At 42.5% G+C, this 15,140-nt stretch overlaps 1 protein-coding gene across 1 annotated transcript in view; it reads left to right on the top strand.

Moving 5' to 3' along the window:
- CHRNB4 (cholinergic receptor nicotinic beta 4 subunit) overlaps positions 1-14,906 on the top strand; it is a 38,051-nt gene extending 23,145 nt beyond the window's left edge. The window contains exons 5-6 of the mRNA XM_066589936.1: positions 1,334-2,282; positions 14,641-14,906. Coding sequence (XP_066446033.1) covers positions 1,334-2,282; positions 14,641-14,781 — 1,090 coding nt within the window. The 3' untranslated portion in view covers positions 14,782-14,906. The remainder of the gene's footprint in view (positions 1-1,333; positions 2,283-14,640) is intronic.
- The last annotated feature ends 234 nt before the right edge of the window (positions 14,907-15,140 follow it).

Raw genomic sequence — 15,140 nt, 5'->3', positions numbered from 1 at the left:
CAAATGGTCAGTCCTACTCTTTGGCTTCTGGTCAAACGGTCAGCTTTATTATTGTGGCTCCTGATGAACCTCTCCTACGGGATTGGGGAAACGCGTTGAGCCGAAACTCTAACGACTTCTGTGACTTATTATTAGTCCCTAGTCGGTACCCTAATATATGAGTCTTAATCATTGGATTTCTCACATACTATTGTGTCTAGTCCATAAGTGCATTTATAGATCATATGCACTTAATACTGACCTCTGTCATCATATATATGAAGCTTGTACTTTAACGATCTATGTGACATACCGTCTGCCACTATTCATTATTGAAATACATGAGAAGGGTGACTCCTCGCACATCACTGTGACGAGTCACTAAGTGGATTATATTATCATATATATCTCATGTATTACTTGATACTGTCCTTTGTCATCGGATGAATTTTGTGCACACCTTTATGGTTATAAGCTGCACCTTACATCCCTCCTCTTTCTTTTGGTGTGTCTTTTTATGTTGGTCTGTATTGTTAGTCAGCCCATGTGTTTTTAAAGAGTTTCAAAGAGCGATCAAAAAGTCGTATGTATTGCAAATCATTACTTACGTAAACTACAGGACATCCAGCAGAAAATGCGTCCTTGCACAACTACGTCGACGGAGAAATAAAAAAGTTATTGTGTGCAGAAGATGACAGCAGAAAATAATTGAAAAAAATTAAATGTCTTTGAAAAACAAAAAAGAGTAGTAAAGTAAAAAAAAAACTATACAGGTTTGGTATCGTAGTAATTGTACTGACACATAGAATAAAGTTATCATGTCATTTTTGTTGCACTTTGTGCGCCGTAGAAACAAGACGCACTCAAAAATGGCGGAATGTAATTTTTTTTTTTTCATTTTACTCTACTTAGAATTTTTAAAAAGTTTTTCAGTACATTATATGGTACAGTAAATGGCACCATTAAAAAAAACTCTTCCCAAAAAAATCAAGCCCTCATACAGCGATGTCAATGGATATATAAACGAGTTACGATTTTCTTTGAAGGGGGGAGGAAAATTGAAAATGGAAAAAGCAAAAGGGGCCGCGTCATTAAGGGGTTAAAGTCTATATGAAAATTAAAAACACACTACTAATACACATTATTGTGTATTTTTTTTGGATGAGTGATTTTTTTTCAAAACACATTTTTTTTCCTGGAATTTTTCTTACAGGTTTCTCTATAGAACTTTAAAAAAGTGATCACAAAATGCTGTTTGAGAAACATTTATCTAGTAATGAAATGTACCTCTCATGTGAGTTAATGCTATGTTCTATTTGTCATGCTCTCTAACATGTACTGTTTATCTTACCAGTGCTGATGGAACATATGAAGTATCCCTGTTCACCAACGCAATTGTGCAGAATAATGGAAGCATTGCTTGGCTTCCTCCAGCCATTTACAAAAGTGCATGCAAAATTGAAGTCAAGCATTTCCCCTTTGATCAACAGAACTGCACTTTAAAATTTCGTTCCTGGACTTATGATTATACAGAAATTGATCTTGTACTTGGCTCAGAGTCGGCCAGTATGGATGATTTCACACCAAGTGGAGAATGGGATATCATTAAACTTCCTGGAAGGAGAACTATCAACCCTCTAGATCCAACTTATGTTGATGTTACCTACGATTTCATCATCAAGAGAAAGCCTCTCTTCTATACTATTAATTTGATTATACCCTGCATCCTTATTACCTCATTAGCAATATTAGTGTTTTACCTACCATCTGACTGTGGACAGAAGATGACCCTGTGTATATCCGTTCTCCTTGCACTGACTGTATTTCTGCTTTTAATTTCTAAAATTGTCCCACCAACATCACTTGATGTTCCACTGATTGGAAAATACTTAATGTTTACAATGGTACTGGTGACATTTTCCATAGTTACTAGTGTCTGTGTCCTCAATGTTCACCACAGATCTCCTAGCACGCACACAATGCCACTATGGGTAAAAAACTGTTTTTTGGAAAAACTTCCAATCTTCCTGTTTATGAGGCGCCCAGAGCACAATCCATCCAGTAAAATAACACGAGGACAATTGTGGGCAAAGCAAACAGACTCCTGTAAGAACTCTGCTTTTGTGGTTAATGCTGCAACATCAAGGTCATATGATCAGAGGATTAACGAACAGGTGGAACAGCACAGAAAGCAAGAATTTCGATACAGACATTCTAGAAAGTTCTCTCCACAGGTTCAAGAAGCAATGGAGGGCGTTGGCTTTATAGCAGATCACATGAAAAGTGATGATGAAGATCAAAGTGTAAGAGCCATGCTTTTATATATGAATTGCATTGTCAAATATGGAGCCAATTCATGATACTGACCAGTAGTCAGCAAATCAAAATCCATAGGAAAAAGGGATTGAATACATCAGTTAGATGGCTAGAAGGGATTAGGGTTACATGTACCGGTTGTAAGATCAAATATTTTTTTGGATTGCCTTGAAATCTTTCAAATAACTGATCAAGATCTCTGCTTATAGTCATGACTGTTGATTGTTTAGTTTCAGGGGATAAAAATATGTCCTCCTCACGTGATGGACACAGAGGTGCACAGCTCCTTATGTGATGACTAGTAATTATTAGGAAATTATAGTACCAGTGTTGCCATGCAGCTCTGCTACATGCACATCACACACAGCTCTGCTACGTTGCTTTTGCATATGAGCTGCACGTGATTCATGAAGTTCAACAGCTTGCTGAGGAGACATGTTTGCTTGTAGCTTTCGCATATGAGCTGGTTGTGTTTTACAAACTTCAGCTGGTGGCTGAGGTGAAATCGTGGCAGGTCGCTGTGTCATGTAAGCTGCATTAGCTGCAAGGTGGCGTTGAACCCTCTGTGGTGACATGTTTGCACAACAGCGACGGTTTTTTTCAATACTGGACAAGGGTTGACGATTAGATGAAGGCTGGACTGGTGTTGGCGGCAGTAGCACTTGAGATGACATAATATCACGTTCAGGAGATGTGAAGATAGTGGTAAAGGACTATGCTTCAATGTTTTTGGTCAATATGCACTGCCAGCTTTGTATGTGGACATTTGTGAGGTGTCATTTATTGGAGTCTCCACACAGGTGTGCAGCTACAAACCACCAGACTGAGTACTGCTGTATCGATAGCAACTGGGGCCGCAGGGGTTTGTGGGGGATGTAGTCTGCCCATAATTCCTCATTCAATGCAGAAGGAGGATAAAGGACCTGTGATAATGTCACTGTAATGTGATCAGGGGCGGAGCTGAGAGCCAGTAACTGACATCACAGCTGCTTTCAGGCATGTAACTCACACACCAATTGACGACAAGTGGTTGTTAGTAGTTTGATTTAAACCTAGAGCCTCCCGTGTCCCACACAGTGGCTCTGCTTATAGAACTACTGATATTGGACAGCTCTTTCGAATTCATTGCCCTAGTTCTAAGCACGTTGGAAATCACCTTGTCTTGTTTTGCCCTTGATTGTCATGAGAAGCTCTACCTCTGCACTCCCTATAAAAGTCCTTCCTCTTCCTCATTGCAGGATTATTCTGTAATGATCTGGAGTCAAGGGTTAGACTCCAGGAACTGTATTAGTACAAACAGAGGTTTGTAAACGGATATCAGAAGTAGAGATCTGGACAAAGCCATGATCTTGTAGTTAGCCAGAGGTCAATACATGGATATCAGCAGTAGATGTTTGTCCAAGAGGAACATAGCAGAAGAAGCAAGGAGCTAGACTAGAGCTAAACACAATAATCTTTTAATGAGGAACAAGAAGTGCCATATTGTATAAGGTGTGCTTAGGTGGAGACAATCAGACAATCAAGGGCAAGGATTCCAACATGCTGGGATCTAGGGCAATGAGTACCATGTTGCTGTTTAATCAAAATTAGTCAGCAGAACCACTGTGTGGGACACAGGAGTCTTCAGGTTTGAGTCCTGACACTTTACAAGACAGGCCTCTGATGACTGTACTGGAACTGTATTGTAATGGCCCATTTGCCTGTGAGAACAACACACAACCAGAACAGATTCTAAATAATGAAAGTCCTTGAAAGTCACGAGGAATAAATAGGGAAACCCCTAATGCCATGCCTGCCTCAAAGAAGCTTGGTGTAAAGAATTGTATAATTCTTGTCCAAGGTTTTAATTTGGTTCACATATACATTATTTACAGCTTTGCAAAGCATCTTTGAACAGTCTGAAATCAGTTTGCCTTTCCTATTGTAAAAGAACAGATCTTGGTGTTACTGTAATCTGGGGGATTCCTATCAGGGCTCAAAGTAACCCCTGTTGGGAAACACTAGTATATGGTATAACCTTTCATTATATGGATAATAAATAGAGATGAGCAAGCACCAAAATGCTTGGGTGCTCGTTACTCGAGTCGAACTTCCCGTGATGCTCGAGGGTTCGTTTCGAGTAACGAACCCCATTGAAGTCAATGGGCGACTCGAGCATTTTTGTATATCGCCGATGCTCGCTAAGGTTTTCATTTGTGAAAATCTGGGAAATTCAAGAAAGTGATGGGAACGACACAGAAATGGATAAGGCAGGCGAGGGGCTACATGTTGGGCTGCATCTAAAGTTCCCTGGTCCCACTATTAAGCCACAATAGCGGCAAGAGTGGGCCCCCCCCCAACAATTTTTACTTCTGAAAAACCCTCATTAGCAAGGCATACCTTAGCTAAGCACCACACTACCTCCAACAAAGCACAATCACTGCCTGCATGACACTCCGCTGCCACTTCTCTTGGGTTACATGCTGCCCAACCCCCCCCGCACGACCCAGTGTCCACAGCACACACCAAAGTGTCCCTGCGCAGCCTTCAGCTGCCCTCATGCCACACGCTGGCCTCATAGCCACACCACCCTCATGTCTATTTATAATTGCATCTGCCATGAGGAGGAACCGGAGGCACACACTGCAGAGGGTTGGCAGGGCCAGGTAGCGACCCTCTTTAAAAGGGGCGGGGCGATGGCCCACAATGCTGTACAGAAGCAATGAGAACTCCAATCCTGTGCCACCTCCGTCAGGAGCTGCAAACGTGGGCATAGCAATGGGGAATCCTTGTGCCACACAGTATTCATTCTGTCAAGGTGTCGCATAGCTCAATCCACACTGCAAGGGGAAAGCCGTCTGCGCTCTGCCCCCTACCCAAGTCAGTCAGTGCCTTTGTGCCAGACAGGTCAAACACCGCAATGGGAACTAAGTTTGCACCAACAGCATAGGTGGGTCCTAGGAAACCCAAGACATGAACCAAAAATTGATCTGAGCAGCCAAACATGGCAGACTTGCACCGTGCCTACGGCATAGGCCTCGGCCCACAGATTCAGCAATCCTAGGCTGGAAGTGGACTTTCACTGCACCCAGGACCTAGGCCTCTGCACAAACCCTCAGCAATCGCGTGCCTACAGCAGACTCCAATGCTAGCGTAGCTGTGCACGTCTCATTAGAACTGTATTGTTCCTGTAGTTTGTCCCAATGCAGTGCCCCGGATAGTAGAGCTAACGTCAGATTAAATACAGGTGGGCTTCGGCCCACACTGCATGCCCCAGTCAGACTGGGGTTCTTTATAAGTAGACACAGGCAGGTACAACTCCGTGTGGACCGACAGCATGGGTGGGTCCCAGGAAGCCACCGGCGTTACATAAATAAATCCCATTGCATTGCCCAGCACAGCTGAGGTAACATCAGATTAAATGCAGGTGGGCTTCGGCCCACACTGCATGCCCCAGTCTGATCAGGGTTTTTAATACATAGACACTGGCAGGTACAAATCCGTAATGTGAACTCCCTGTGGACCCACAGCATGGGTGGCTCCCTGGAACCCACCGGCGGTACATAAATGTATCCCATTGCAGTGCCCTGCTCAGCAGAGCTAACGTCAGATACAATACAGGTGGGCTTCGGCCCACAGTGCATGCCCCAGTCAGACTGGTAATATGTACCTTAACAGTAACCGCGTTGGTGGGAATGTGGTCGCGACTGTGGACCTAGTAGCGCGGTTTTATTTAGTTGGTTTTCGGAATGTGGCCAGGATTAAGTGGGCCGTGGCGGGGGGATGGTGGGGGGGCTCTCTTGTTGTGTCGTTAAAGGTGAAATTCTTGGACTGCCACCAGACGGACCAATGCAAAGGTATTTGCCAAGAATGTTTTCATTGTTGGAGGAGGAGGGGGATGTTTTTGAGGCACTACGTGTCCGTGGTTATATGCACCTTAACAGTAACCGCGTTGGTGGAAAATGGCCTCGCCACCATCATGTCTTTGGGAAGCCTCCGTTTCCACATCCCAGTAACATAGCATTACCAGCGGTATAGGCAGAGCCCAGAATTAGTAACATTTCAGTGGTAGCATTAGGGACAGGCCCCAGTAACATATCACTAGCAGCAGTATAGGGGGAGCACAGTATTAGTTCCATTTCAGTAGTAGTAGCAGTCAAGACAGGGCCCAGTAACATATCACTAGCAGCAGTATAGGGGGAGCACAGTATTAGTTCCATTTCAGTAATAGTAACAGTCAAGACAGGCCCCAGTAACATATCACTAGCAGCAGTATAGGGGGAGCACAGTATTAGTTCCATTTCAGTAGTAGTAGCAGTCTGGACAGGCCCCAGTAACATATCACTAGCAGCAGTATAGGGGGAGCACAGTATTAGTTCCATTTCAGTAGTAGTTGCAGTCTAGACAGGCCCCAGTAACATATCACTAGCAGCAGTATAGGGGGAGCACAGTATTACCCTGTTTCCCCGAAAATAAGACGCGTCTTATACTAATTTTTGCTCCCAAATATGCGCTACGTCTTATTTTCAGGGGGTGTCTTATTTTGCCACGGCAAATCCGTCTGTGGCTGCTAATCCCTCAATTGGCCAGCTTTGTGGACGAAATTTCTCAGAAATCTCGTCCACATGGGACAGCAAATCTGTCACGGCAAAGCTGGGAGACGCCGGTGTTGTAGTGCAGATTTATCGGCCACAGAAACGGAAAAGCATGCAGCCAGGTTGCTTCAAAACAAGCGGAAATCTCGCTGTTTATCGCTGTGGCCAAACTGCGAGATTTCTGCTGGAAATACGCTCTGTGAGAACCCAGCCTTAAGAATCACACACAGGTTGCCTGACTCACACACAGAGCCATAAAAAAATAAGGGCTGTAAAGTAACACACCTGTCTGCAGACAGAAGTTCCTGTACCACTTGTAAGCAGGGATGGTATTGCAGTTTCTGGCCACCAGGGGGAGCTCATCACAGCAGACATGTACAGCAGGAACAGAACGTACAGTATGGACTTTTCCAGCCAGCAAGGGGAGCTCACAACAGCACACTCGTACAGCACAGCAGGGACAGGATAACAGCAGACTGTCTGCAGATCTACCTATACATCTGGAGGTAGGAGACAACGGGGATAGCAGCAGGGGACAGGCCTCTTGACTTGCCTGCACACTTTACTATGCCTTACTATCGGGGGTGCCTTATATTTGGGACTTCTGCAAATTTCATGGGGTGCCTTATTTTCGGGGAAACACGGTAGTTCCATTTCAGTAGTAGTTGCAGTCTAGACAGGCCCCAGTAACATATCACTAGCAGCAGTATAGGGGGAGCACGTCCTCTAGGCCTACCCCTACCCCTCAGCATGGTGTATTACAAGTAGAGCAGAAACAGAACGCTGTAATTAAATGTGCCGCTTATTGGCCTGTGGTTGGAGGCTGACTTCGCTTACGGAGCGTACAGCAGAGCCAGGAAACAATTATGCGCAAGCCTGTAGTGAGACCTAGGTGCGTATGACTGAGCTACTGGAATTCACAGTGAAGAACCAGTCAAGTGGCCAAAGGCCAGTGGTAGGCCTTAAGTATTTTGCTTGAATTGTTTAAAATGGTAAGGTGAAAAACCAGACAGACACCGTATGCAGCGTATATTATGTATACTGTTTCCCTCTGGCGGGATGACGGTGGGCATGTAACTGGCACAGCAGAGCCAGGAAACAATTATGCGCAAGCCTGTATGTAGCGAGACCTAGGTGCGTATGACTGAGCTACTGGAATTCACAGCGAAGAACCAGTCAAGTGGCCAAAGGCCAGTGGTAGGCCTTAAGTATTTTGCTTCAATTTTTTTAAATGGTGAGGTGAGAAACCAGACAGACACCGTATGCAGCGTACATATGTATACTGTTTCCCTCTGGCGGGATGACGGCGATCATGTAACGGACACAGCAGAGCCAGGAAACAGTTATGCGCAAGCCTGCTGTAACGCTTAGCTGGGTAATAATGAGCGACTACTAGTACCCCCAGCAGACATGCAGTACACTGAAGACGGTCACAGGCAGCCCAAATATTGTATTTTTTTCCAATTTTTGGGAAAAAGCACGCTGCCTATATAGCCTTTATATGGATTTCCCTGTTGGAGGATGACTGTGGTTATTGAAATCACCGTGCAGCCAGAAAAAATTATGCGCAAGGCTGCAGTAACACCTAGCTGGGTAATTAGTGAGCGACTACTACCCCCAGCAGAGACACAGTAAACTGAAGACGGTCACAGGCAGCCCAAAGATTTTTTTTTCCAATTTTTTTGAAAAAGCCCACTGCCTATATAGCCAGTATACCTCTTTCCCTGCCTCACCAGTACTGCCCCTATACTCAGTAAAATGACTGCAGACTAAGGACGCTATGGTCTGCACGCCCGATATACAAAAAAAAAAAAGTGCAACACTGCTAAAACCAGCCTCAACAGTACTGCACAGTGTGGCCTTAAGAAGGACCGTTGGGGTTCTTGAAGATGAATATAACAGCCTAACACTCTCCCTATAGCAGCTACAGCAAGACGGCACTTTCCCTAATGTCTCTCAGCGTGCATCTGTGGCGAGCCGCGGCCGGCCCCAGTTTAGATACTCGGGTGTCACCTGATCTCCCCAGCCACTCACTGCAGGGGGGTGGGATAGGGCTGGAACTTCACAGGAGGAAGTTGTAATGCCTTCCCTGTGTTACTATTGGCCAGAAAACGGCGCAAAATTTTCTGGGAAGAAAATGAAAGTGACTCGAACACCGCGTGGTGCTCGTCTCGAGTAACGAGCATCTCGAGTACCCGAATACTCGAACGAGTATCAAGCTCGGACGAGTACGCTCGCTCATCTCTAATAATAAACTATATTTGCTGTAATTAGAATATAACTTTAAAGGGGTTGTGCAGAGATTACAAGTTATTCCCTATCCTGAGAATAGGGGTCCTATGTCCCCTGCCTGTCAGCACTATTAACCCTTTAAATGCCAACGTCAATTCTGACAGCGGCACTTAAATCCCCTGAACAATGTTCGGGGGTCCTGTAAGGCCCCCCTTTCCCACCTCACGATGAGATCGCAGGGAGCCGTGCCGATGTCATAGGAGCCGGGGCCTTCTGAAAGGCCCCAGGGCTGTCTCAGTAGACTGCCTATCAAGCCATCCCCGTGGGGTGGTTTGGTAGACTTCCTGTCAGATCGCAGTATGATGTAATGCTGTGGCATTATATCACACTGCAGGAGCGACCAAAGCATCACTAGCTGTTGTGCCCTGTGGGACTAAAAAAAAGTAAAAATCAGAACAATAAAGTTTTCCCAAATATTATAAAAAAGTTATAAAAGTTCAAAAAAGAACCCTTTTGCGATATTTATAGTAAAAGACTCTAAATGATAAAAGAAAAATACATATTTGGTATCGCTGCGTCTGAAAACTCCAATCTATCAAATTACTGCATTATTTACCCGTACAATGAACGTCGTCTGCAAAGAAAAAAAAAACACCTGAAATGCACTTTTTTGGTCACCCTGTCTCTAAGAAACAAAAATGCAATAAAAAGTGATCAAGAAGTCATATGTATTCAGAAATAGTACCAATGTAAACTACAGGACATCCCGCAAAAAATGAGCCCTCGCACAACTATGTTGACGGAAAACTAAAAAAGTTATTGCACACAGAAGATGGTGGCAGAAAATTATTTTAAAAAATTAAATGTCTTTGAAAAAAAAGAATAAAAGTAGTACGGCAAAAAAAACTATATAAGTTTGATATCGTAGTAATTGAACTGACCCATAGAATAGAGTTATCATGTCATTTTTGCTGCAGTTTGTGGGCCGTAAAAGCAAGGCGCACTGAAAGTTGACGGAATGTTGTTTTTTCCCCGTTTTACTGCACTTAGAATTTTTTAAAAGATTTTCAGTACATTATATGGTACATTAAATGGTACTATTGAAAAATACAACTTGTCCCGCAAAAAACAAGCCCTCATACAGCAACGTCGATGAAAAAAAATAAACTAGCTCCGATTTTTTAAAAGGGGGGAAAAACAAACGAAAATGGAAAAAAAACGCTGCGTTATTAAGGGGTTAAGGAAGGCAGTGGTGGTGTGATTACCTACATTTTGTGAACTCATACACTATAAAAGAAAAGAAAAATTTCAGAATTAGTAACACACCATTACATGTGTTCCAATGCTACTCTAAAATGTTTTGTTAAAGACAGTGTATCAGAAATAGGCTTTTTTATACAATATCATGCTATATTTTACAATGCCCCTTACAAAGAACACAAGTGCAAAGAATGAAGGTAATCCAACAATTGTATTCCTGAATGTCTGGAATAACTCAGCATAAAAATTTTCCTTTTCTTTAGTAGGACCATAAAAATTAACCAGTATGAGATCAAATTATGTCATTTCCTGTCCAACACATACTGTATTATCTTTTCAGGGCTTCAGATGTATTTGTAATTGTAAAACTCAATACCAATATGAAGAGGGCTGAACAAAGCAGACAACTCCTTATTAAAGCAAAATGCAGAAATAATTTTCTGCAATAACTACAATCCAGAAAGTTGTTATAAGTTACGATGGATTACATCATGCCCTTATATGCTCAGAGATCTTCTCATAGTATTTGAATTGTACTTTATCATTCCTAATTATACACTAGGCAATGCGATTTTTGTGTCTAAGAAAAGTGTATTTGTTCCTGTTGATTATTGTAAAATATAAGGGAAAATAACTTTAAAGTTTGCTTTTGTCGTCAGGACATTGATAATTAAAAATACATGATTTTAAATTTCAAATGTTTCAAGGACATACACAATGAGAAATGAAATTACTTACAATCATGAGCCAAAGTCATTATACAATGCAGAGCATGTCTATACAGTTTAAAATAGTGAAAATGTCTGTTTCCTTTTGATTGACGATTGTGTGCTTGGTCACTTTCACGTACCAGCCCCCAGATGTAGTCGGCCATCATATTCTCGTTGTATTGTTCTTGATAGCGAGGCTCAAACTGCTGCATATCTTGGTGGAACCTTTCTCCTTGTTCCTCGGAGTATGCTCCCGTGTTTATGCTTGAATTTATGTAGAGAATCCAGAATATGAATCTTGAGCGACATCCTGCAGCCCCTTAGTGTGGTATTTCTTCACCATTGTTTCCACCAACTCCACATAGTTGTCTGCTTTGTGATTTCCCCAGAATCCCTGAACCACGGCAACAAAACTGTTCCAAGCTGCTTTCTGTACGTCTGTGAGCATGTCAGGAAATTTCGGACATTCTATGATCCTCTTGATTTGTGGTCCCACAAAGAAAGCAGCTTTTACCTTGGCCTCATTCAGCTTCGGGAGGAAGTTTAGTAGATGTTTCATCGCTGCATATTCTTTATCTAGAGCTGTGACAAACTGTTTCATAAGCCCGAGTTTTATGTGAAGAGGTGGCATCAGAATCACCTTAGGATCTACTAGGGGTTCCCACTTTACATTGCTTCGTCCGACAGCGAATCCAATATGTTCAGGTGAGTCTTGTCAATGGTAGTGTTCGGTTTTGGCTCTGCTATACCAAAGACAGAGTTAGCAAGGAAACTTTGTGAAACCACCTTGAAGACCCATTAGGAAAGCAACCATTTTGAAGTCTCCAATTACCTTCCAACAATATTGATCGTACTTTACAACTTGCAACAGGAATTTGACACTACTGTACTCCTCCTTGAGATGTGCAGAGCGAGCCACTGGAAGGGAAGGAAGTTGATTTCTATTGTGGAGCAGAACTGCTTTCAGAGTCTTAGAAAAACTGTCGATAAAAAGGCACCAATCCTGTGCGCTACAATATATACCAATTTCACTGAATATACCTGTCACGTCATGGCAGTAACAGAGTCCATCGTGAAGGTAGAAAATATTTAATGACGATTTCTTTGACTTGCAACTTGCACGCTATCATCCAGCAAGTTCCACTGTTTCAGCCTGGATGTCAGCTTTAGCTTTTGCAAGTCTAAGATCTTCTACCAAATCATTAATATCCTTCTGGTTTGGGTAGTATGGTCTTCTGTCATCTGCGCCAGCATAGAAAGGATCAGTTGTATCTTCACTGTCCGAGCTCATGTTTTCTGCACACATCTGCATGCTATGCATACACTATGTGGAGGCGTTGGAATGGGGAGATCAGAGCAATGTGGTACCGGAGCCATAAAAATGTTTGGATATGTCACAGCAACTGCATTTTTTCCACTTCGACGTTTGGATGGGTCTACCATGCAGAAATAGCAGTTGGTGGAATGATCAGTTGGCTCCTGCCAAATTCTTGGTATCGCAAATTTCATGGCTCTATTTTCACTTTTGAACCAACTTTCAAGAGTTTTCTTGCAATTATCGCAGCTTAAGTGAGGTGCCCATGACTTATCTTGATTACTCATAGCCATCCCAAAATATGCTTTGTAGGCTGGATTCATTTTTGCCGTTGTTGCCAATGAGTGCTTCTTTGCCTGTTTTGATGAACTTCCGACATACATAACAGAAAGCATCTGCAGGATATTTGCAACCTTTTGATACTATACATGATTCAAATAATTATCAATTTATCTACAGATGTAAAAAAAACCCAAAAAATAACAGCATTGTATTAGCATCCAAAATAATTGCTGTACATGTATAATCATCAACCTGCAATGTGCATATACACTCGAGTATAAGCCAACTTTTTCAGCACATTTTTTAGGGTGAAAAAGCCCCCCTCGACTTATACTCGAATGAGGGTCCCATGCACCATTGCTTTCAATGGTCGGCCGGCAACCCCTGAAGTGATTTTTGGGGAAGGGCTTTAAATATAAGCCCTTCCCTGAAAATCATCCCTAGTTGTAGTAAAAAATTTTAAAAAATCTATACTTACCTTTCCGCCACTGATGGGGCTCAGGCGTGTCTAGCCGTTTGGGTCCCATCACTGTAATGAAGTTCTTTCAGCAGGTGGGGATTTAAAATGCATCTGCGTCTCAGCCAATCACAGCAGTGCTCAGACCTTCGTTGAATGACAGCTGAGTGCTGCCTGTGATTGGTCACAGAGTTCAGCCAATCACAGGCAGTGCTCAGCCATTCATTGAATTCATTGGGGTTGGGGTCTTTTCTGGATCAAGACCTGCTGTGGTGGCTAAGCATACACCTGTCCAGCTGGATACAGCTTTAAAATTGTGCTGTTGGCATCTCTCCTATTTACTAGGCAGCGCTCAGCTGTTATTCAATGAATGCCTGAGCGATGCCTGTGATTGGCTGAGCGCTCAGCCAATCAGATACAGCCCTTTCATTAGGCGGGCATTTTAAATCCCCGCTTACTGAAAGAACTTCATTACAACCCCGGAATGACAAGCAGCTAGACGCGCCTTGTCATTGTAATGAATAGTCATTCCGGGATTGTCTATTTTTTTATTTTTTACTACAACTAGGATTGATTTTCAGGGAACGGCTTATATTTAAACCCTTTCCCCCAAAATCACTGCGGGGTGCTGACATCCTAGTGCTTTCAATGGGGCCACCGGCAGCGGTATCCCCATTAAAATCAATGGGAGAGCTTTGCGATTCTCTGTCACAGCTGTCAGCAATGTGACAATCAAACATTTGGCTAAATAACTGTTAATAACCATTTGTTTGTTATCCAATAATGTGAAAATACCACTGATTTCCCGGACACAAATAAAATAAAAAATTTTGTTGCCTAGTTGCCTAGTCTAACCACAAGTCTGATTCCTTTCCATGTTTTCTTCCGAATAGGCAAACTAACATGATCTGTAGCAGTATTCTATCCAGTAAAAAAAAAACAGAAATCAAATAATGTGATCTGTCCAGTAATTAGAGATGAGTGAGCACCAAAATGCTCGGGTCCTCGTTATTCGAGTCGAGCTTTTCGTAAAATTTGAGAGCTCTATTCGAGTAACGAACCTCATTGACTTTAATGGGAGACTCGAGCATTTTTATATGTGACCCGCCGGTTGCCGATCGATCTCTCTCTCACAGCGGGGAGGGGTCAAATCTGCGCGCTAGCGGCGGGAAGGGGCCAAAACTGGGACAGGGTCGAACACGGCGTGATGCTTGCTCAAGTAGCGAGCACCATCGAGTATGCTAATACTTGAACAAGCATCAAGCTCGGCAGAGTGCATTCGCTCAACTCTACCAGTAATACAACTTTTTTTAGATCCATTACAAAACGGATTAAAATGATTGCATGTTTTAAAATTAGAACCCATAATACAGATGTGAACAGAGCCTTAGTGCCATGTGATGAAAGAAGTAAATGGAAAGTACTATCCATTAAATATATCTAGGTTATTTATTGCCAGATTCACACATTTCAAAGATGTGATATTAACACAAACATATTAATTTTTTTTTACAGATTATTGAAGATTGGAAGTATGTTGCCATGGTTGTAGACAGACTCTTTCTATGGATTTTCATCATTGTATGCATTGTAGGGACTGTTGGACTCTTCATACAGCCACTTCTACATAACCAAGCACCAACTGGAAGTCACTAGAGGGCAAAATACTGTGCAATATTACTTTACTAATGACAAATTGTGACAATGCTTCCTAATCTATATCCTTGCTGGAGTCCAAAGGATAATTGATGATTTTTTTTTCTATGACTACATAAATAGAGATAAGAGACTGTTTTCTCATATAGCTTACTTTGGAAAGTCTGGACTTGCTTTGCATTTATATCGAATAAAAAACTTTTTTTTTTTTACAAGGAAAGAGTGTCATTAAATAATCATGCTTAATTTTTTCAGTTTTTATTCAGACGTGTCATAAATGTCAAGTAATACGAGTTTGGCAGATGAGAATGTGTCCTAAGGTGCCCAAATGCATTAGACTTAAGTTGATGAAAATGGAT

The sequence above is a fragment of the Eleutherodactylus coqui genome, chromosome 2, assembly GCF_035609145.1.
Source record: "Eleutherodactylus coqui strain aEleCoq1 chromosome 2, aEleCoq1.hap1, whole genome shotgun sequence".
NCBI classification, from domain to species: Eukaryota; Metazoa; Chordata; class Amphibia; order Anura; family Eleutherodactylidae; genus Eleutherodactylus; species Eleutherodactylus coqui.
Note: the sequence above shows the minus strand (reverse complement) of the source record. Positions and strands in the feature narration are given on the sequence as shown.